Here is a 24,723-nt window from a genome sequence, read left to right as displayed (position 1 = left end):
TCCTCGCCTCGTTTTTCTGGTCCTGGCTCAGCATAAACTCCACGAGAACGCGCGAGGTATTTACAATGTTCATGACTGCTGTCTTGAGCTGAGCGGGCTCCATGCTTGCCGTGGTATGGAGTCTGCAGTGTTCACCCAGGAAAAAAGGCGCGAAATGGTTGTCTGCCGTCCTTTGCTTTCATGCAGGGAGGGAGGGAGGGGTGAGGCTGTACCCAGAACCACCTGCGACAATGTTTTTTGTCCCATCAGGCACTGGGATCTCAACCCAGAATTCCAATGGGCAGGGGGGGGGAGACTGTGGGAACTATGGGATAGCTATGGGATAGCTACCCACAGTGCAACGCTCCAGAAATCGATGCTAGCCCCGATACATGGACGCACACCGCCGAATTAATGTGCTTAGTGTGGCCGCATACATTTGACTTTATACAATCTGTTTCCCAAATTCGAATTATATAAATTCGGATTAATCCTGTAGTGTAGACATACCCAAAGTGTGTTATTTTAGTTTTTTGACTGGTCTATGCATTTCATAATTTTCATTTCTCTCTTACTCTTAAATTGTTTGAGTAGTGAGTTCTAAAATGCCTAACCTGTCCTGACTGGAGTAATTAACCCTATAGTAATTTTAAAAATATATATATATTATATCTAATTATCTAGGTTGTTTGTTTCTACTGGTGGTGCACATCTGCACATTACCTCGGTGGACATCACTAAATTTATTCCACACATGGATGGAAAAAAATTAGAGGGAACATTGATGTTGTTCATTTTGACATAGAGTTGTCTATCATTGACATCTGACAAAGCAAAGTAGCTGAGTGGACAGACCGATCAGCTGAAATGCATCACTGCCCTTGGTTAGGAGCAATTCTAAGAGGGTGCTACCATTGTGAAGGCAGTACTGGGATATACCATTGGAGATGGCACCAGCATTCCATTGCTGACTCTCCTGTCACTGGTGTCAGAATGAGGAAGGGACAGTCCCTACCCCATAGGAGTTTAGCTTTCTTGTTTTAACAATGTCATTTCTGCCCATAGGTCTAACAGTGAACAAGCAGCCACAGTCCATCCACAGAGAGAGAGCAAAAGAGAGGAAGGAGTGAACAAGTGAGAATTGGAGCCCATCAGCAAAGACCAACACATCCCACTGTGCTCTCACTGCAGTGAGTGGGGTTTGCTGTCACACAACAGAGAGAGAGGAGAATGTTCTACTTTTCTCTCAGTTATTGAGTCTGGGAGGTCTCTGGGGCAGGGCTGGGCTGGGATTTGTGTGGTGTAAGTGCACAGCACGCTCAAGGCACTATCCCCATGATTTACGCTCGCCCCCTGCCACACCAGCCTGCTACCATGCTTTCCAGGCCAGTGACATACAATAAACCCCATCCCTCCCACCTAGGCCATGGAGAGAACAGGAAGCTCTACATTGCACACACCCGTTACTTTTAATATCTGCAGCTCTGTATTAGGGCAAAGACTATAAACAAATCTCATGCTTCAGGGCTCCAGCCAGCACGAAAGGCCCCATGCAACAGCTTGCTCAAGCCCCTGCTTGATCCAACACGGCTTTTCGCAGAGGGATGGAGGCCCCCTGCAACGCAATGGAAATAGGACTGACAGAAGAACGCTGCGGAGATTTAGCACAATCTCAATCCGCCAGCCTGGGAAGCATCTACTCTTCCCCCTGTGGTGTTGGTTCCTAAGATGCTGTCAGGTCTGCAGGGCTGGCCTGGGTTTGACAGTTGGAAATGAAAGCCTGCCACCTGGTGGAAGCAATGGGTAATAAGCACAAATCTGGCACAATCCAGAGACAGTGGGACACTTTTCTTGCTTTTTCTTTCATTTTGAGCTGCGTGTGAAAAATTGGACAGGTGCTAACCAGCTCAGGACTAGCATCCTCTGGGGTTTAGCATGGTTGTAAGGACAGCTAATACTCTGGAAATGTTTGTGCTGTTGTTTGGCAAGGTATCCACAGCTCTGCCAGCTCCTTCCATGGCCTCCTTGATGGTCCCCTAACTCCTCTACCTCTGAGACTTTCTGACCCTTCAAGAGGTTCTCAGCAACAGATCCCTGTGCTATTGATTTAGATGGAATAAAGAGGCCCAAAAAGCCAAAGGTATTAATGCGACCCTGAAAATGTCCAACATTAAACAGTGTTGGACAAGGTTTGGTATACAGAAACTTCAACCTGCTTAGTATGCTAACTTGATTTTTAGAGGGCTGATTTATTATAGGCTCTCCAATGATCTGACCAGAAGATAATCAAGTTCTTGTCCTGAAAACAGGCTACAGAATTCAATGCAGAGAGTTCAATATTTTGTAAGGAACCTCAGAGTGTGTGGCAAGAACATTCACGCTGAGCACAAAGCAGAGATTTTTATTGAAAGAAAATGTCATCAAAGCTCCAGACCACAGAATTAAAAAGAAATATTAAGGTTTAAGAGTACCTGTGGTAACATTCCTCACAAAAGCTAATTAAACTGGTATATTCATACCCTTCTTGTGGACCTGGTGATGAGACACAGGACCAGCCTCGCCTCTGACATGCTAGAAGAGTCCGACGGTCCAGTTTCGTCAATGCCGATCGTGGAGAGCAGGGTCAGTGTTGAGTAACTAAGTTATACTGCAAAAGATAAGCTGGTAGCTAAACAAAGGGGAACTAAAAATCTAAAAGAATAATCTCCACATGGTGGTTTGCCCTCTTACAAAGTCTTGGCACTATCTGAATATTCATGTCAGTAGCCAATCTTCCATGCCCAAATCTCATTTCTTCACCCACACAATCTTAGGGTACACTTATTCTATAGGCTAGCATATTCTTACATATTAATGCCAATTATCGGATACCCTGTTACCTTTGGCCTGAACCGTTACTTCCATGTTCTTGTGAACCGTATGGTTATTAGTATGTCCCAGAATTGGTAAACACATTCAGTTCCCCAAAGTCTAAAAGGATAACCGGTAGGCCATTTATCTATGCCACACGTTACAAACACTCATGCAAATTTGCTCTAGCTAATAATACAGGATACAGGCCTGTAGGTTCCTGCATTAAAGCCAAATATAATGATGTAATATTTACTAAAATTATTCAATACAAAAATATAAGCCAAAATAATCTAATCAAACCAGTCAATAAAGACAGGTTATATAATATAGCAAGCTAGCCCTATGGACTACAAGTACCATGGAAAACACATCATCATTAAACATAATTTTAGTCTTTAATTAAACATACAGAAAAGAAGGAAAAACAGTTAAAGCATTTGAAAAGTATTAAGTAAGGCTTTCATTTTAATAACATCCCTTGTTTCCTTTTCAAAGGAACCCCCTCCCTTGTTTGACAGTCTCTTAGATCAGTGGTTTCAATCTGGGGTCCACAAACTATGTCTAAGCGGCTGGGAAAGGTTGTTGTTACCATAAAACAGTGGTTTTCAACCTGTGGATCCCCTGGTGGGTCTGCAGACCATGTCTAAGATTTCCAAATTGGTCCGCACCTCCATTCAAAATTTTTTAGAGGTCTGCAAAAGAAAAAAGGTTGAAAAACCACAGTCTTAGATGGTATCAAAGATGGTAAAAAATGTCCTTTTTGGGGAAAGAGAAGAAGTTATTTGAAATTGGCTCCAGCTGTTGTTGAAGGTGGGTAAGAAACACACATAGGTGTATATTTGTCAGTCAAAGTCTCACTTCCTAGGTGGCATATGGGATTTAACTGAAACTTGTGATGTCCACTGGTTCACTCTCTCTGGCCCAGTCTGCTCAAGACATCTTTCAGGATTAGAATAGAGACAGTTCCTGGCCCAGGAGTTGGTTGAGGTGGCAACTGTGAAGGTGAAGCTCGTTCCTTCTCTTGTCTTTCAGTCAGCCAGCAGACGTTCCTGCTCAAAGTCTCTTTTTGAGGATCTGAAAAGGGGAGCACTATGCAGAATAGCCCATCCCCTCATATTTTGTCCACAAATTAGGCCTAATTTCCAACACACCAATTTTGGTTCATTGACTTCCAGTCTCACACTGTCCTTATTTACCAGGCATGATCTTAACGCAGTTCTTGAAGTATATTACTAGGCCTTTTTGTTCGGACTAATTCCATCTTTTTCACCTTTTCCCATCAACACTTGTTATTATAGGCTATTGCGTCACTTCTATGAACTGTTATTCACTTTTCACAGTTGAGGTCACCATTAGGGTATCTTTGTAGGCCCAGTTATCACAACAGCCCTCACCCCGGATAGGGCATCCAGACCTCTGCAATGTCCCCAGCTGGCCTTCAAGCAAAAAGGCATCTGGCTCAGTCCCATATTAACCTCCAGCAACGTACTTGGAGAGAAAGATAGAGTCCCTTTATTTGGGTGTAACAGGATAGTCAGGGAGGAGCAATGCAGAAGCAGGGCTTGGAGCAAGTTGAGCACAGAAACAGAGTGTAACCACAGGCATATGCATTGAGCAGCCAGTGAATTGCTGCTGTTGGGCTTAAGAGCAAGACTGCTAGCTTCCTCAGCCAACCAGGTGAGACAATCCGTCAGGCGGTCTAGTTGATGCATCCCAGCTGTGCTCATTAGGCTGGCAGGAGACTGAGCAAGTGCAGCTGCAGGGCCTTATACCTGACAGCATGTGTACCGTAGGACATTACCAAAGACAGTAATGCTGTCAAAGTGATAGCATCAATGTGATAGGCCAGATTATCATGCCCTTATTTATGCTCAATAGTACCTTAGCCCATGAGCAGTACCACTGAAGTCAATGGGAATTCAGTGTAAGGGCATTACAATCTGGCCCTACAGGAACAGATGGATGCTGTACCATGTCACAGCCTGTCTTCTGCCCATCTTAATTGGAAGTGATAAGAAACACAGTTCAGCTCCAATTATCCTGAACTCCCTTTTATCCAAGACAGGGTCATGTTCCCCATCATCTATTAATTACCATCTATTTCTAAACAGTAGCGTTTTCCCAAGTAGTTCTTCCCTTAATTGAGATAGGCTAATCCAGCTGAGTGCTTCGTCAAGCGTGGAGCACTGTCATATTAGGATCCAGTTAACGTCAGCGGTAAAAGTAGTACAGGGTAAATGCGAAGACACAGCACAACTTTTGCTTCCAGTGTGTGTTCACTGAGCAACATGGACTGGGATTGGAGAGAAGGACAGTGTGAAAGACAGAGTGAGAGACAGATAAGAAAGGAGGAAAAACTATATATGGGCAAAATTTAAAATGTTTTACAAATTCATGGTGGTTTTATCCAATTACGTTGACTGTAAAAACCCTAAAAAGAAAGTTTGCAAAAAACTGAAACGCTTCATTGAAATTTTCAAAACAAAATATTTCAATGTTTTGATTCAAAACAACTTTTCATTTAGAAATTGACCTTAATTTTATTAAAAACCAAACAATTAAAAACATTAAAAAAGGCTTGAAATCAAAACATTTTGTTCAATCCAATTTTTTTTTTAACTTTTTTGAGTTGCCAAAAAAAAAATTTTTAATTCATTTTTTGATCATTCTGAAACAATGTTTTAAATCTATTTTGGAATTACCAATGAATCAGAAAATCCAGTATTTGCACAGCTCTAGGATAGACAATAGACGTAGCCTCTGATCCCCTACCCTGCCATTAGCTTTCATATGTTGAATCATATTCACAGCAAGAATAACATGCACTATTGCAGTTTAGAGCATTGACGGGGGAAATGATCTGGGTGCAATAAGAATGGACCCAAACTTTTACCCCCAAATTCAAACCAAAACTGCTGTACAATTCAACCAAGTGTTTGATTCATTGTTTAAGTGCTCAGCTTCTGAACGTATGTCCAATGGTCCCACTGAAATCAGTGAAAAATCTGGACCGGGATTTGGCTTTAGGTTTGTTTGTTATCACACTTAGCAGAGTGAGAGATGATATTCTTGTGATTTTCCCAAGTCTGATGAGAACCAGGCAGTACCTGATGAAAAGTCTGCTTTTTGCAAAGCTTCCAGATCACCAAGATTCAAATAAACAGCCACACTGAAACTCCTGAACTTCTCCACAGTAATTACGGGGTGAGTTAACAACATTTTCTATATAGTACCCCTCAAAAGTGACTCCAAAAATCTCTAAAATCTGAGGGGAAACTCCACCACCATTTGACTCCATTGCTCCCCACTCCCATTATTTTTGGGACCCTTTTGTAATGATCCGTGGTTTCAATATGCACACTACGCCGTCTTTTGGTTTAAGGGTTCCTGTATCCAAAATTTTAAAGCTCTGCCCTGGCACCAGCTGAAATTCAAACCTCTGAAGCAGTTTTGCCATCACCACTTTAGCCTCCATCTGTTAGGAGAAAAGAAAACTCGAAATCAGCAGATGCAAATGTTGCTTTGGCTGAAGAGATTTCAATTGAAGACACTGGGCAATTCTGTAAAATACGGAGATTTAAAACGATACCAGCTACAGTGTTATTGTAACTCCATTAGGGAGAAAGCTGCCCCTGGGAGAGGTGTTCCTCAGTCACCTGCAGTGTTCCCGAATTGGAGATACACCTCTACCCTGATAGAACGCTGTCCTCAGGAGCCAAAACATCTTACCACGTTATAGGTGAAACCGCGTTATATCGAACTTGCTTTGATCTGCCGCAGTGCGCACCCTCCCCCCCGGAGTGCTGCTTTACTGCGTTATATCCGAATTCATGTTATATTGGGTCGCATTATAACAGGGTAGAGGTGTATATTACAGGCACAAAAATATGTCTGTTGGTTTAAGTTCTAGGTCTGGCTTGGAGACAAGGGTACGGATCAATCCACTTTAATAAGAGGATTGCCAGCGCAGGTATAACTGCATTTAGATGAGCTCCATTAGCACCATGGGAGACTGGAAAAACAGAAGATTCCACACAAGAGCTACAGAGCAGGCAACAAATAGCAAGGCCAGCTTCCCCACACTGTCCACAAATGTGCATCAGGACAGCCTTGGGGATCCCAGCTCTAAGGGGAAGAGGCCAGGTCAGTAGCTTTGCCTCTATGCCTTTGGGCCTGTCTGATTTCATATTGCTTCAGCAACATGGCACAGCATGTACCAATGAAGCAACAGTTAAAATGTGTTTAGCTTAACAAAGAGAAGTTTAATGGGCGATCTGACTGCACGGGGAACAAATATTTAATAATGAGCTCTTCAAACTATTAGAGAAAGGTCTGACATGATCCCATGGCTGGAAGTTGAAGCTAGACAAATTCAGATTGGAAATAAGGCATACATTTGTAATGGTGAACGTGATTAACCACTGGAACAATTTACCAGCGGTCATGATGGATTCTCCATCACTGACAATTCTTAAATCAAGACTGGATGTTTTTCTAAAAGATCTGCTCCAGGAATTATTTTGGGGAAGTTCTATGGTCTGTGCTATACAGAAGGTCAGACTAGATGATCACAATGGTCCCTTCTGGCCTTGGAATCTATGAAAAAGGCGGGATACACCCAAACTTCTGAGGCCTGCCTACCTGTGAAAATATCTGTCCAATACAGGAACGGGGTCCCAAAGAAAATGGAAAATAGGTAAAATATGGCCTACGAGAAAAAAAAAAAAAGGACAACATTTATTCTGATGGCTGCACTGGGATGATAGAAGCTGGTTTATAAGTCAAATATTTCATCACAACTGTAATTTTAATTGCTTCGGAATAACTTCTTTACACCTCTGACTCATTAAGGCACCATCTTCTTAACCTAACAGCAGAATAGCATCATAAGTCCTTGTGCCCATTTCCTGTCATATGGGAGAAATGACACTGTAAACTCTTGGGGGCAGGGACGGTCATTCATTATATATTTGGATAGTGCCCAATGCAATGGGCCTCAATCTGATTTGGCCTTTGAGTGCTACTCAAGTCTAAATGTTAATAAGAATAAGAATAATACCCTCCTTTGAGAACTGCAGATAAAAATCTGCTGTATAAAACACAAAATTATTAATAATAATGCTTGGATTTGCATCTGAGCATAAAGCTACAATAATAAACATATTTTTCCTGTTAATGCTCTTACAATAATGGTTACTCAGTATGTTTTGGTAACATGGTAGTAAAATATACTCACTTTGGTGCATCTTTGTTAAATCGGTCAGGATTAAAGGTCAGTGGGTCCTTGAAAAACTTTTCCAGCCTTCCCATGATATATGTGCTGAACTGCCAATAAAATGTGTTTGCATTATTTATGAGATGCACACTGCTAAAGCCTCTCTGATGGCTCACAAGGACAAAAATAATTCTGTTTGTTTCTAACTAAACACTTTGCATCACCCTCCCCATCACTGGATCTGACGTACTGCCACGAACTGGGTTCAAAAGCTCCATTCACACCTTATTCTTTTGGTCTTCAGTGCCCAACTCTGCTGCCGTAACTCCCCCGAAGTCAATGAACTATGCCAGCAGGGAATTCTGGCTCTGCAGTGTCTAACTCCATTGTGTGTGGACCTACAACCTGATGGGTTTTGGATGCAGCCATCAAACTCACAATTAGAGAAGTATTTGCTGGAATTCTGATGCTTTCAATGACATTTTCCTTTCCTGTCCAACGTATGGTCCCTGGAACGGGAGGGTATAATCGGAGGGATTCTTTGAGAACCTGTGCCAGCACAGAGTAACAAAGAGTTAATTATTACAACATGGGGAGAAGAGATATGATGCCAATTCTTCCCCCATAGCCTTTCCAATCAAGTCATTGATCAGGAAGATGAACAATATAAGGAAGACTGTAGCTAGAGAATTTGATGGCTAGCAAAGCAGGACAGCTAAATACATATACTTCAGCCCTTCTTACTGCCTTATGTGTAAGGAGAACACTATGGAAAAAAACAACAACAAAAAACCCCACAGCAGCGAGACTAAGAGCCCAGGTCAACTGCCTTGGGCTTGTGGGACTTGCACCATAGTGCTAAAAATAGCAGTGTAAAGTCTATTACCACTCACGTTGGAGCTCAGGCTCTGAAACCTGGTCAGTTACCCCAAGTCAGACTCTCTGGGGTAGAGTTCCAGGCTACAAACCCATGTTGTCAAAATAAGGGCAGACATTCACTTGAAACATACAGTGAGTGAGAAACTTAGTTCTATGCTCCGATGATAATTAAACTAAGCAGGCAAGGATTTTTGTGCGATTTCAGAGTGAAAACCCAAGAACATCTTTTCTTCCAAGGTTATGTTACCCCTGAAGGCTCAGAATACCTAGGACAAACACTGTCAGAATTGATCGTCGCTTTTACTTGTATGAAACAAAACCAGTTCAGAGCCCCTAATGGCTGTGCTATGATATGGCAAAAGTGCTGCAAAACAACGCAAGCTTCCCTTTGGCCTCATTCTCCTACTGTACCTGTGACAAGTACTCGAGCTTCCCAAGATCTTCATAGTCAATGTCCCTCTTGGCTCCAATAACCTCATCCACTTCAGCATGAAGTCTAGAGGTGTAATGAAGGAGAAGCTGTAGTTACTGACATCCATTTCCTGCTACGTGAAGTGAATAGTTTTTTTTTTTTTAAACTGTCCTAATATTTGAGCCTGACCTTGCCTTCCCCCCTCAGACAAAATGCCTATTGATTCCAAAGGCTGACTGCCTGAGCAAATATTCCAGAATCAGTACCACGGCAGTATTCATAAAGTACAATACAATCAAATGTGATAAATTCCATCTGCAGACAAGACCAGCTTTGTATAAAGGCTTCTAAATAAATTACTTAAATAGAATTGAAAAATCTCATTTCCATGTTTTTTTATTTTACAGTGTGAATTGCATTAAATATTATTTATTTTGGAACACAGGTTAGGATTTATTATGCATAAATACTGGTTATTTAATAGTCCTTATAATTATTATGGGACACAACATGCTCACCCCAGAGTCAGAGAGCTGGCCTGGCAAACTAAGCATGGAGTGTACATACCTTTCTAGTATTTCAGGTTGCCGCCCCAGTTCCATTATTGTAAATGATAACTGATTAGAAGTTGTCTCATGACCTAAAAATATTGAGAATCTATTTAAAAAGCAACACTGAAAATAATACTATTCTATACAAAATTAAGTGCACCAATACAACTGTGACCACAAAAAACCAGAGGCCAGATTGAGGCCTCTAAAAAAAAAAAAAAAAAAAAAAAAAAAGCCCAAAATGCTTAATTTTAATACTGTGCTAGGCAATAAATGAATGAAATCATATAAATGTTGAGATATGCATGTATGAGGACTTCAACAATAAAAAACACAAACAGATTAAGCTGCAGATCAAGCGTATTATTTTTTGTTCTACTTTCAATGGATATGGAGAACAACAGATCTCCATCTTCTTTATAACAGCCCTTAAAATTTCTGAAAAGTATTAGGTCCCCCCTCAATCTTTTTTCTCAAGAATACACATACCAGATTTTTTAAATCTTCCCCATAGTTCAAGTTTTCCAAATCTTTTATCATATTTGTTACTCTTCTCTGGACTCTTCAATTTGCCCACATCTTTCCAGAAGTATGGTGCCCAGAACTGGACACACTACTTCACATCCACGCTGAGTACAGCAGAATAATTACCTTCCGTCTCTTACATAAGGCACTCCTATTATTACATCCCAGAATGATATTAGCCTTATCACATTGTTGGCTCATATTTAATTTGTGATCTACTAGAAGCCCCAGAGCCCTTTTCAGCAGTACTACTTCCTAGCCAGTTACTCCCCATTGTGTGTTTGTGCATTTGATTTTGCCTTCCTATGTGTAGTACTTTGCACTTGTCTTTATTGATTTTCATCTTGTTGACTCCAGACCAATTCTCCGATTTGTCAAGGTCTTTTTGAATTCTAATCCTGTCCTCAAAAGTGCTAGCAATACCCCCCAGCTTGGCATCATTCATAAGTTTATAAGCATACTCTCCACTCCATTATCCAAGTCATTAATGAAAATATTGACTAGTTTTGGATGAAGAACAGACCCCTGAAGGACCCCACTAGATGTGTCCTCCCAGTTTGACAGAAAACCACTGATAACTATTCTTTGAGTACATTTTTTCAACACACTGTGCCCCCACTTTATAGGAATTGCATTTAGACCACATTTCCCTTAATGTCTTTTAGCTACTTTCAATGAGATCTAGGGGAGGAGACAGCATCATGAGACTAATCAGCTCTTTGCAGACCACCATCAAGTGCTGCTCTGTGAACCAAGTTTGGGAGCCACTGGTCCAGATATTCTTTGCTTATGATTATCTGATGGGTGGGAGGTTTAAATGTCATTTTCCTATTTCTCACTCTAGATCTCACTCAAACTGGTTTTACACCACTATAACTTGCAATGGAGTTACTCCTGACCTACACCTGTGTCAGAGAGAGAATCAAGCTCTTAGTAACTCTCATTATAGACCCCTTGGGAATGCACACTATTTTCAATAGCTTCCCACATTAGGTGTCAGAGTAATAAAGTAACTACTGTACAAACCAGCAATGAAGAAAGTGACAAAGTTATCGAGAATATTTTCATCATCTCTAGTCTCCTCCTGAGCTGCTGGGATAGGAAACAAAAAGTAGTTATAAAAGTTCACTTTGCCCCTTTAACAACATTTTGGGGTCATGGGAAGGGGAGGGGGCTAGAAGGGAGGGGGAGGCTCAGTGGTGACCTGGAACCCAAGTTCTGATTCCAAATGTACAAAGAAGTATATGTTAAACTCAGAAAGGAACAAAATCTCCAGGACAAGGTCCCACTTGTAAACAAACCCTTGTTTGGATCTTCAGCTTGAAAGAAACATTCCTGAACATGTTAGAAAGGACTGAGCCTCAAAGTTCAGATCCAGAAGTGAATCCCCAAATTTTGGATGTGTTTGGATCCACTGTTTAACTCTGCAAAACAACTCACAGAATAATGAAATCAGAGAATGCTGAGTTTCCTACCATCCCCTTTCAGGATCTGAGTAAGAATATCTCGTGGGACTTCCTCCCCATTCTGGATGGCCTCTCGCCTCTGCTCAATGCATTCCTTTCCCACACGGCGCAGCAGTCTCACACTTTCCTGGATCTCCTTTATCAATTTTTGTTTTCCTGGCATATACTGAATATAAAATGTACTTGGTCATTTTACTAGCTTTGCAGAATAAACCAAAGAGGTGTAGAGACTAGGGCTGATCAAAACTGTTTTTAATAAAAAACTGGGTTTGATTAAATGAAATTTTTTGCTAAAAATATTTGCTCTCCATGGAAAATTTAGATTTTTTTGTTGAAAGACCAAATGCTTGAAAACCGAAATATTTCAGTTTGGATATGCTGCTGTAGCACTTCACAGCAGCTGTAATTCAATTCAGCTGCCTCATGTGCCATGGCCAAGGACTCCCAGGAAGCATCAAAATGCACCCTCTCCTGCATCATGGGAGATGTAGTCTAAAAAGGGTGTCTGACCTATAGAGGCAAATGGGAGCACAAGGCATCTGAACTACAACTTCCATGAGACACTGTGGCAGCATTTTCAAATCAAAATATTTCGGTTTTCAGTAGAAAAGTTTTGTTATATGCATTTTTGCTAAACAAAATGTTCACAGAAAGAAAACCCATTTTCTAACCAGCTCTAGTAAAGACCATGATCCTTTTTTCAGACACATTTATGCTTCTATTCACAGAGAGAGAGAGAGAGAGAGAGAGAGAGACCAGGAGAGAGAGAGGAAATAAGAAAATATTTTGTTCAGTGCGTGAGTTTCTTAAATTGCTACTGAAATTTTATTTCAAAGAGAGAGGAAAGGAAAGACACAGGAACCATCTCAATCTGTTGATCCTTTTTCTATTGCGAATGGGCCCAAACACACAATCCCAGCCCACTTGTGCTCACCAGTCAATATGCATGCAGTGACTACAGCTTCACTCTGAAGAGAGCACTACATGAAGTGAGATGTGTACGGACCTGCACAAGAGGAACACGTATCTCGCTCATTCCTTTCATGACCATGGACACGGCATGTGGGAAAGGCGTCTGGTCATCATGCAGCGTGTTTAATTCTAGGCCAAAGGCCACCTGAGGATATTGAGAGAAAGAGGCAGCTATTTGCTGATTAAATCCTTCTCCTTACTGCATCTATAATTAAAAAACACATGAATAGACCCATGCCCTGTTCCTAGATCATGCTAGTACCTAAGGGTTAGATTCTACCTTTAGGCACAGCCCTGAGCAAACAGTGATATCTAAAGCCCAGAAGCAGCCTCTGGGAGAGAGAGTGGCTCAGAGACACCCCTCTGTGTCACACTACTTACCCAATGGGGTAGTCATTTACTGCTCCCTTCTACCAACCTCATGCTGGCTCCTGCAGAGAGGGTGCAGCCATGGCAAGTTTTTGTTGATGCATAATGGCAATGAAACACTATACACACGTCAGTTAATACTGACATGTTCCTTTGAGATTGCAGGAGAGGGAGGAGAAGAAGACACAGACCTGGAGAACTCTCTCAGGCTATGTCTACACTGCAGGTGTGATCTGCAGCTTGGGTACACCAAAGTTAGTACACCAAAAATGGCAACACAGGCTTGTACAGCCCATGCTGAAGCCTATCTGGGACCCTGGGTATGCACTCATGCTGCGCGTCCACGCTGAATCCCTGCTACTTTTAGCGTGCTAACTAGATGAAAGCTAGCACTGGCATGGCTATATGAGGTGTAAATCACACCTCCAATTGCACAGTACACATAGCCTGAGTGTAACAGCCCCTGAGCAAAATTTTTAAAACATGCCAAAGTCCTATTTCCAAAAAGCACAGGGGCTTCTAAAGTGGGACATAAAACACTTTTGAAAATGTTTCCCCCCATCTCTTACTGCAGATCAGATTCTGCCACCCTTGGGCAGGTTGAGTGGTAACTTATTCTTACTTCACACTGACTTCAGCGGGTCTAGTTATGGAGTATGCTACTACTCTACCCGTGTAGGGGTGGTAGACTCTCACCCTCAATTAGCCTGGCATTCAGGGGAAAGTTTTCTGTTTCGTAGCTACAGCCCCCTGATTTTGGTCTAGGTAGCTGCACTTCAACTGTTCTGTCACTTACAGTGGAAAAAGGAAGTCAGACAGTCTGTACCTTTGCAATAACATCCAGAGTCACTCGGCTCATCATGCTCATGATGTCCAGTTCAGTTTTTCCATCTGCTTTTTCCTCTAGCTTATTCATCAGCTCCTCTGCTTTTTCATTAAAGGTTTCCATCAAACCAATCAGGTAGCTGGACAATTTAAAAAATATTAGTGATGGGGCATCTTTGTTTAGAGAAAAATTATCTTCACTTATTTCAGAAAGGAAAATTTAGAGAATACAAATTTTTCAAATGATATTTTAAACCCTAAACTAGTTACATCCATTTTTCCAAATTAAAAAAAACACCTGGAATAATCACTTGCTTAAGCATGATAGAACGAGCTAAATTCTGCTTGCACTACTTCTGTGGAATTCAATCCTACCAGAGCTAAGAATAGCCATGTAACGAATCACTTTCAGAGCAAAGGGCCTGATTCAAAGCCCACTGAGGTCAACGGAAAGACTCCCACTGACTCCAGTGGGCCTTGGATCAGACCCGAAATGAAACATAATGCCTAGATTTAGCTTACCTTTCCCTCTAAGCATAGGCGCTGAATTTTATTTTTCTCAGGGTGCTCCACCCCTGCTCTGCTCTAAGGCCCACCCTTCCTCCGCCTCTTCCCACCCTGCTCTGCCCCCTCATGAGGCCCCTGCCCACCTGCTGCTCTCCACCCTCCCGCACACACCTGAGCAGCAGAGCCACCAGTCAGCTGTGGCTGGTGGGTGCTGAGCACCCATAATTTCTTTTCCGTGGGTGCTTGAGCCCCAGAGCACCCACGGACTCGGCGCCTATGCCTTTAAGTACACACACACACACACACACACACACACACGAGCGAAACTAAATAAAAACCCTACACAATAATAAAGATGTTTCTCCTAAAGACTGGAAGCAAAGGAGACAAGTGGTATTTAAAGTCGCTCTTTAGATACTTGAGGGGCGCTCAGATATGACATATGGTGTCATTACTAGATGTCTAGATAAATAGCTCTGCAAAAACTGCTGCTGCTACTACTATCATTGGGTGTATATGGATGTAAGTGGGAGAACCAATTTAGTCTCTATTTACTGTATGCAGGGCTGGCTAACTTTTTTGCCACCCCAGGCAAAAAAGAAGAGCGCCGCCCCGCCGTACACCCCCCCCACGAGCGCCGCCGAAATCCCCGCCCCCCCCAGCACCACGCCACCCAAAGCCCCGCCCCCTCCAAGCGCCGCACCGCCCGAAGCCCCCGCCCTCCTCCGAGCGACGCACCGTGCCAGCCCCTACCCCCCCAAGACCCCGCCGCCCCAAGCGCCACGCTGCCCAAAGCCCCGCCCCTCAAGCACCATGCCGCCTGAAGTCCCCACCCCTCGTCCGAGCACCACGCGGCCCGAAGCCCCGCCCCCCCTCCGAGCACCATGCTGTCTGAAGCCCCTGCCCTCCCTCCGAGTGCCGCCCAAAGCCCCCGCCCCCCCTCTGAGCACCAGGCTGCCTTAAGCCCCGCCCCCGAGCACCGCCCGAAGCCCCCGCCCTCCCTCCGAGCACCGCGCCTCCCGAAGTCCCGCCCCCGAGCACCGCCCGAAGCCCCCCCTTCGAGCGCCGCGCTGCCCGAAGCCCCGCCCCCTTCCAAGCATCACGCTGCCGAAACCAAAAATAAAAAATAAAAAATCGAGCGCCGCCCTGCTCCAAGGTGCCACCCCAAGCACATGCTTGGTCAGCTGGTGCCTGGAGCCAGCCCTGACGGTACGTACAATACGGCTGAGTTATGGTTGCCATGAAAACAATGCATTAAACTTTGGATAAAAGGAGAACTATCCACTGAATGACCGCAGTTACTTCTAAATTTAAAATAATTGGGGAAGGGGGAGAAATACCGGACACATTTTAATAACTCCTCTCTATAGACAATAGGGAGCTAATCTCAGATATAGATTTGCCTTACATTCGGCTGAAAGCTGGATCCATAATTCTCCGTTGCTTGTACCAATGATCATGGTTAAGATCAGTCACTAAGCCATTCCCTAAAAATCTAACAAAAAGATGAGGATTAAGGAAAAGAAAAAGTTTCTGGCAAGGGATTTGATATGAAGTTTTCAATTTTTTGAAGCCACATGTATAGCAGCCTTTCCCCATCTGCCTGAGCTCTCATTAGCCTACTCGGTTTTATAATAGGGCAATATTTTGTAATTTCCAATTATAAATATGTTCTTTTCTCAGGAAGCACCAAGTTGGTCCAAGCACATTATTCCACTCATGCCACTGGAGGAGGAAATGACTTTAAAAGACAGCTGTGTTTGTACAGTGCCTAGCACAACTGGGCCTTGATCCATGACTGGAGGTTCCTAGACACTACTCTGTACAAAATCGTAATCAATCATATTTGAAGTACCACTTTATATGTTTCAGGAAATCATGCTAGCAGGGCAGGATAATTTTGCCCTCTATGATTAAAACCAGCAGCTGAATACCCCCATGTACAATGGAATGATTCAATAATATAAAGGGAAACCAGTGATTGATTTATTTTTTAAAATAGTCTTGTGCAAACTTTCATCTGCTTTGGGTTCAGCCCAACTGTTTTGAGGCTAGGTGCATATCCCACAGGGGAGGGATGTGAAAGATAAAGGACTTCCATGTGTACTCTCCATTGTTCCACTAGGAAGACACTTGATTCTGTTTGAGTCTCATCAAGTTAATAGAATGGGTGCCTTGTGCCCAATTGTGACTGGGGTTTAGCCATGGATCCCAATTTAAAGTCAAATCCAGAATCGATCAAAGCAAGTTTAATCCCTTCCTCCCGTTTTATTCATCTCTAAATTTATTTTAAGCACATGATGCTTTTGATTGGAGCTGGCCTACCTCATGCCAAATATAGCATAGAGTTTGCTATATGTTATTTGATCCTTCGGGTACTGTGGTATCGTCAGGAACTCCTAAAATCAAATCCCACAGTCAGCAAATATAAAGTGCAATTCATTTCCCAAGTAGACTGTAAAGAGCCATTCAAGCATTCAATTCTTTCTTTGTTTTATTAAAAGTCCACAGGCAACAGGCTCCACAAATCACACAAATTCGTCCCGTGAACTATTAGGAAGGAACACATTTGTCTTCCAGACAGAGTTATTTTAGAGGGTTTGGCTCCCTCATTTGTACACTTACAGAACTTAAGGATTCTTTGCAGGCCTAGTCCTAGAACAGCTTTCCTCCCAGGTTCTGAAAGTGCCTTACAAAAGTTGCTCAAATCTCACATCACTATTATTCCTACGATTCAGAAGGGGAAACTGAGGCATCTAGCAGTTAGTGGACTAGTTTTTGGAAGTGTTGCGCACCTGCAGCTCTCATTGACTGCAGTAGGTGCTGTGGGCATCCACTATCCTGGAAAGAGATGTCACAAGTGGCTTAAATCAAGGCAACAGTATAAGTCAAACGGTACAGGAAGAACTAGAACCCTGGCATCCTGGCTCTTAACCTCATACTCCAAACACTGCACAACACCCATTTGGTTTATAGGAGGAGAGATGGCTGAGTGGATGGATAGGATGATTCCAGTCAGATGATTTATGCAGTACCTTTACTCCTTCAGGACTTAGAACCATTAGTAAGACTCTGTGAAAGGCATTAAAACGCATAATGGGACCGTACTCCTCTGCCCTACAAGAGAAAGGGAGGAGAAGAATTATGGTGCAAAATAACACATCGATCATGTGTGAAATGAAAACACCCTCAAAGGAACACAATACAGTGTAAAATGGGCACTGCTACCTTCACACCTAGGCAAAGCACTTACAGCAAGACCTATGTTCTGTTCCTGACTCTGTCACTGACTTGCTGAGTGACCCTGGGCAAATCACTTAATCTATTTGTGCCTCAGTTTCCCAGTTTGTGATATAGGGTTAATGATGCCAGCATGTCCCTCTCTCCTGTGTAATGCTGGGTGGCAGTGTGGTCCAATAAAAAGAAATATTGAGATATAATAACTTACCATTGTATGAAGAGATCCTGCACCAGCTCATTTTTCTTTAGCATTCTCCAGATGATTGGCAGGTGTCCCAGTAAAAAGCTGGAGAAAACAAAACTAGATCTTAGTCTAATCCTAAGGCTGAAACACTACTCTCTGTCCATCGGACTCAAGAGTCTATGGACAGAATGAAATATGGGAGCTAGATTTAAAGGCTGGAAGGGACTTGGAAGATTGTGTTGGTTCAGCTCCCAGAACACGCAGGTCTTGGGGGATCTGCATGAGGCAGAGAGCATTGCCATTAACTTGCTATGCGAACTGACACAAGTTAGACCTTACGTATCAATTTCTCCGTTTGTAATAATGGAGATAATGTTTATTTGCCTTTGAAATGTGCTTTAAATCTTCATTTGAGGACAAGAGTAGATCATATTAATGAGTGTGTATTTCTAGATACATTGATTGCAACTCCATGTGGCTTGTAAGCTTTTGTAGAACTTAGGCTAGGTCTACACTACCCGCCTGGCTCTTTGAGCTCTGGTCAAGTGAAAAATTTCTACTCGGCGGGTAGAAATCGATCTCTCGGGGATCGAATTATTGCGTCTCGTTGGGACGCGACAATCGATCCCCGAATCGACACTCTTACTCCGTCAGCGGAGGTGGGAGTAAGCGCCGTCGACGGGGAGCCGCGGAGGTCGATTTTGCCGCTGTCCTCACAGCGGGGTAAGTCGGCTCTGATAGGTCGAATTCAGCTACGCTATTCGTGTAGCTGAATTTGCGTATCTTAAATCGACCCCCCCTGTAGTGAAGACCTGCCCACAGCCACATTGTTCTGGTTTCCGTTGATATGCTGTCTGCATTGCTTGTATTTTCTTTCCTTTTAAGCAAACACACCCACAACCCATAGCCCCTCCTAAAAGACACATTCCCCACCACCCCCTTCCCTGATGTTTACAAGGCAAGACTCCCTCAATTGTTCTGCAGAGTTCTCTGCATTGTGTAGGAAGGTCTGTGAACAGAGACTGAGCACAAAAACTCTGCTGTTCTGTAAAATGAGACAGTCTTTTGTCTGTGTAAGAATCTGAGATGTTTGGGATTACAGGTGGTAACTGTCTTGGCATCGATGACAAAGGACATTCAGTCTAATACTCCTGAATCCATGCTGTAGTTGTTATATAATTGTATGTACAGAAGAGAGAATGCAGGCCCAATTCTGAACTTCTTTACAACATGGTAACTCAGTCACTGGTGTTACACTGATGAAAGTATGATTAGAATTGGCCCCTCTCTGTCTACATGTTCTGGTTCATTCAAATTATGAAATAAAGAGGAAAAATTGGAAGGGGAAAGTATTGGCTAATATGGAAATTACATAAATGAATAAAAGGTGTCAATCCATCAAATGCATCGGCTTTATTTAAAACCCATGCAGCAATTCCTTCCTTTAGAGGCGAGTTGGCAATTCCTGCTGACTTTGTACACATCTGAAGTAGGATCTGGCTCTGCAAAGCTTCCTACTGCAATTTCTCAAAAAGCCAACAAGCTGTGCTTAAGGGGATCCGTTTTCCAAATGAGACACAGATAGCTGTGCTGTTGTTATGGTAAAAAGCACAGGTTCCCTTTCTCTATGCTAGCTTCTTTTAGTCACTTAAAAATGTCAAGCATTTAACAAAATTACCCAACCATTTATAACAAACTCTTTTAACCCTTTGTGAGTGTGAGTCAGTGAAGTTCCCTTCTAGTAACGGGACCAAAAAGGACAGGATCCCTGCTGCTAACTGTTAGCAAAAGAAATTCTCCTTTAGCTGAGGTATCAGAAACCTGTGTGTTTTGAGCATAAAGGAGCAAAGCTGTAGCCCTGGCTCCCCTTGTGCGTGTCTCATTTGTTGACTGTGGTTGTTGTCCTCGCCACAAATATTTTTCTTCAAATTTCCCACCAATGCAAGTCCGCCAGTGCCGGAGCCACTGGTGGTAACAATGGTGGGAATACTCATGTACACTGGCTGCCAGTGGTTTAATTCACTATGACAGAGGAAAGATGGCCAAATGGTTAGTGCACTAGCCTGGTACTTATGAGAGCTGGTTTCAGTTCCCTGCTCTGTCAAAAACTTTCTCTGTCACCTTAGACAAGTCACTTTGTTGCTCTGTCTCAGCTCCCCATTGGTAAAATTCGCAGGAGTGTTGTGAGAAGAACAATGTTAAAAGCGAGTGAAGGGCTCACTACAGTGATAAGAGCCCTGTAAAGCTTACCATAGATAGTATTGTCCAGCTCTGCTTAGAGCAATTCTAGATGTTGGAATACTGGTGGCAAAAGTGGCCTGTCTACACTAGTGCTCCCACTGGTGCTGGAGAAAGGTCTAGTATAGACAAGGCCTCTGTCTGAATCCTCCCCTATGTATGCTCTAGCCCAGTGTTTCCCAAACCCGAGGGACATACTGGCCGCCGCTTCCCGCAGCCCCATTGGCCTGGAGCAGCGAACTGTGGCCAGTGGGAGCCGCGATCAGCCGGACTTGAGGACGCAGCAGGTAAACAACCCGGCCCGGCCCGCCAGGGGCTTTCCCTACACAAGCGGCGTCCCAAGTTCGGGGAAACAATGCTCTAGCCCAATGGCTGGCTGATGGGGACAGAACATGTCAATGGTCCTACTCTAGAACACTCCTCCCCCATCCTCCCATGGAAAGAGCAGCACCACATTTTTTCCACTTATGCTTTTTTGATCAATGGGACACTTGATGGACTTAACACATAAAGTTAAGCATGTGCAGAAGGGTTTGCAGGATCAGGGCCTAAGATAATACAGAACATATATTCTTCACACAGGCCACTTGAATATTTTTTTTATAGGTTGTTGGTATGTAAGCCTCAGTTGTCATGCTAATTAACACAGAGAGCACTGTGTGGCCCTAAATGACTAAACCAGCATGTTTGAGTCACAAATCTGCATCATTTCACACACCTGTGTCATTTCAAGTCCATTGTTTTCCAGGGTTCTGCAGTGATTCTTGGAGTGCAGAGGATTCTTTGCAGAAGTCCCTGACTCCAACTGAGCTGTGGGGGGTTCAGCATCTCACAGGATTGGGCTCTTAAAAATGGTTTTCTTTATCATATGAACAAAGATTCAAAACAAAGGGCTACAAGGAGACTAGAATACTCATCAAACTACTGGATTCCTAACACTGTTGTACACCACGATGATACCTTTTGCTCAGGTTGGGATGTATCGGCATGTGACAATTATCCCAAAAAATGTCAGTTTGGAGAGACATCTATTTTTCCATGTTTTCCTTTAGATTTCTTATGTGAAATAAACCTTTGACGGGATAACCAAAGATGTGAGCTATTCAAGTGAGAAAAAATGGCACAAAACCCCAATGCAAGGATCACTTTCACACCTATTCCGCGGAATGTTTTAAATTAAAAGTGCTCATAAATGAAGGCTCTGAGCAGGGTAAACAACTTACCCAGTTTCTATTCTAAAATATACAATAGGGTATCAAGCCCAAGTAAAGCTGATACTAGGAGCCACACAGATCTCAATATAGTGCATAATATAGCAGTGCTGGAAATTAAAAAGGGATATAGAGATCACAAGCCTTATTCTGAAGGATCCTATCTAGGCTGATCACTGAAGATCAAACCAAAAATCTTTAAGGAGAAACAGACAAATAAACAACCAAAAACTTACCTTACATGGTGCCACAGGCCTGGAAAGCCATTTTGATCTAACTACAAACAGGACTAGAGCTGGCATATCCCTAATATTAATCTGTAGACTCTGAACAAACAGACATGATAACTGTAGTTACACAACCACACTCGATATCCTTGCGTGGCTGCTTATGCAATAGAATGCTATTGCTGCATCTGCTCACATACTGGTATATGCCCAGTTTACTAGGGCATACGGGGCCAAAGATAAGGTTAAATAAGCAGCCTCAATACCACTACATGAGCTGTTTCTCCTTGTGACAGCAATGCCACTTTGGTGCTACAGGTCTCTTTACCACTGTTCATATCTGTTGACATTTGTTTTTTGCTAAAACAGAATACCTACATGGTAAGGAGAGAATATGCTGAAGCGAGTGAAATTATCATCAGCTAATGTGGTCCAAAAATTCGGATATGACCTCAGGCACGGGGGGGGGGGGGAGGAGGAGGAGGAGGGAGAGGGAGGTTTGTGCCAAACAGGGTCAGTTTAAAGACAGTGTATAACAGAAACAGAGCTTCAAACATAACCAGTCCGCTAGCCCCGAGATGGATCACAACCCCCTCCCTTGGATTGCCAGAGCCCAAATCCTACAAATACAACTCAAAGCCAAACCCTCCAGGTAAACGATTGGTCCTGCTTTGAGCAGGGGGTTGGAGTAGATGACCTCCTGAGGTCCCTTCCAACCTTGATATTCTATGATTAAAGTGCCTCTAACCAGGCGCTTACCTCCCCCAGCATAAAAGGAGAAATCCTGACCTCATTCGAGTCAATAGCAAAGCTCCCACTGACTATGACGGAGCCAATTCTGCACCCAAAGCGGGTCAGTCCAGCACGCCTGGCCCTGCAATACCAGCAAGGTCACGGACAGCCCTTCTGGAGGGACAGCAGCCCCCTCCCCTATTTCCTCACTGGGCCATGCTGACATTGGGGCAGCAGATGGGCTCTGATTCACCCAGGCTGGTGCAAAGTGAGAACCTGCCACCCCCAGGGGACCAGGCACTGGGGTGGCAAATGGGGGGAGGGTGCTGTTGAGATGCCTGAAACAGCCAGATCCTTGCTCTCCCCTGTCCCTCCCCAGGGGCATAATGCTGGCCTCCCCCTTACCTCGCTCTCGGGGCGCCGGGGATATGATCGTACTTCGCGTGGATGGCTCTCACGTAGCAGCAGTAAAGACCGAAGGCCAGGAGGCAAAGCGAGAGCAAGAGGAGGAGCAGGGCCCCCAGCACCTCCATAGCCGGGGCTAGATCGCTCGGCCGGGCGGGTTTCCGACTCCCTGCCGGGGCCTGCCCTTCAGGGGGAAGGCAGAAAGCGCCGCAAGGCTGTGCTTAAAGAGACAGGGCAGCCCTGCCGCGCCTCCCAGGCCCTCCCCCGGCAGCGCCCCGGCCCGACCCGGCCCCGGCTCTTCTGCCTCCGGGGCTGGGCCCTGCGGAGTCTGTAACAGCCTGTCCCGAACCCGGCCCACGTCCACCCCCCGAGGCTTGCTGGGCTTCTCACCAGAGGGAAACCAGAAAGTTCATAATCACCCAAGGGAGCTGTCAGCACAGGGCAAATTCCACTGAAGGGACACAGAGAGGTGAAACTCGTGTTATACAGAAACGCAGGACTTTCCTCCCCTTAGATTACACAGCGTGGTTCAAAAATCACGAGTACCACCCCCTCCTCCCCATCACGAGCTTGGCCTAAAAAGCTTTAATTTTTAAAATCAAGATTTTTTTTAATCTTCATATTAAAAATACATATTTTGGGTTCTTTGTATTTGCCTTCTGATTTGTGAACTTTGAGATCACATTCGGGTCATGTTTACAAGCTTTTCGTCACAAGCATAGGAGCAGTAATGTATTTTTTCTTTTTAATTAACATCTGAGATTTTCCCACAATTCATAAGACTGCTGGAGCGGGGGCTTTAAGAAAAAAAATACCCAATACTATGACAGGTTTCAGAGTAGCAGCCGTGTTAGTCTGTATCCGCAAAAAGAAGAACAGGAGTACTTGTGGCACCTTAGAGACTAACAAATTTATTAGAGCATAAGCTTTCGTGGATAGGGTGACCAGATGTTCCGATTTTATAGGGACAGTCCCGATTTTTGGGTCTTTTTCTTAGATAGGCTCCTATTACCCCCCCACGCCCTGTCCCGATTTTTCACACTTGCTGTCTGGTCACCCTATTCGTGGACTACAGCCCACTTCTTCGGATGCATAACCGAAGAAGTGGGCTGTAGTCCACGAAAGCTTATGCTCTAATAAATTTGTTACTCTAAGGTGCCACAAGTACTCCTGTTCTTCTTTTTACCCAATACTATGCAACTTGTGATAAAATCCTGAGAGTTGGTCAACCGGGAAACAGTCACTTGATATTTCATTGTTATGATGTTGGCTGACTTTTTGGGCATTCATTTCACACATCTTGGACAGCAAAGATCAAAGGGCAAAAATCGAATGTGCCTTTAAAAATAAATGTAAACTAATCTTGGACCACAAATACTAAAATGTCTTAATCAGAATCATATGATTATTGCATGACATCACTACAAGGCAGAGCTATGGCTTTCTGGTTTTGTTAACTATGCATTTCTTACCTGAACATATTTGCATTTCTTTCAAGTGTAACCTTAAACCTTGAGTTTCCTAGTTTATTATGCTTGGTTTTAGATAATTACAACACCCTTGGAATGTTTTTACTCTGAAGTTAAATGCTGTTAAAGTGGTCTGCCCACCTTTGCAGTCAGTATCTTTTCTTTGTCAGTGAGAAGTGGTGTCATCGGTACTCAATATTGGAAATGTTCCTGATGACCGTGTCCTCAGAGCATCATAGAAGTTCTTCATATTATTCCTCTCTGCATAGGACTGAATCTCAGCTGCCTTGTTGCTTGGCTATGAATATTGCATGACTAATAGACACAACACAGTGACAGCAGTAAACACAGAAGTATTAAACTGCCACCTAGTGGAGCGTTGGAGAATTTGCTAGATAAAATAAAGTGACAAGGTGGATGACGCAATATCTTTTATTGGACTTTTATTTCTGTTAGTGAAAGAC

The 24,723-nt window shown here is 43.5% G+C and overlaps 1 protein-coding gene across 8 annotated transcripts; it reads right to left on the bottom strand.

Annotated features, from left to right (window-relative positions):
- Nucleotides 1–2,364: 2,364 nt before the first annotated feature.
- LOC101950833 (cholesterol 24-hydroxylase) lies at nt 2,365–23,277 on the bottom strand. Of its 8 annotated transcripts, XM_065593586.1 has the most exons (16): nt 23,181–23,277; nt 22,791–22,974; nt 18,002–18,079; nt 17,589–17,670; nt 16,879–16,952; nt 15,962–16,048; nt 14,048–14,186; nt 12,887–12,997; nt 11,890–12,046; nt 11,441–11,506; nt 9,906–9,978; nt 9,338–9,422; nt 8,486–8,596; nt 8,069–8,157; nt 7,474–7,540; nt 2,365–6,307 (listed from the first exon to the last, which is right to left on the bottom strand). In XM_065593586.1, exons 2-16 carry the CDS (start codon nt 22,916–22,918, stop codon nt 6,146–6,148), a joined length of 1,509 nt encoding a protein of 502 aa, XP_065449658.1. In that variant the 5' UTR covers nt 22,919–22,974; nt 23,181–23,277; the 3' UTR covers nt 2,365–6,145. The 8 variants fall into 8 exon arrangements, with proteins under 8 accessions (XP_065449658.1, XP_065449659.1, XP_005308847.2 ...); XM_065593587.1 differs by lacking the exon at nt 22,791–22,974 and having other exon boundaries at nt 23,181–23,234; XM_005308790.5 differs by lacking the exon at nt 23,181–23,277 and having other exon boundaries at nt 22,791–23,095.
- Between the last annotated feature and the right edge of the window lie 1,446 nt (nt 23,278–24,723).

Source organism: Chrysemys picta, chromosome 4 (genome assembly GCF_011386835.1).
Source record: "Chrysemys picta bellii isolate R12L10 chromosome 4, ASM1138683v2, whole genome shotgun sequence".
Lineage (NCBI taxonomy): Eukaryota > Metazoa > Chordata > Testudines > Emydidae > Chrysemys > Chrysemys picta.
Note: the sequence above shows the minus strand (reverse complement) of the source record. Positions and strands in the feature narration are given on the sequence as shown.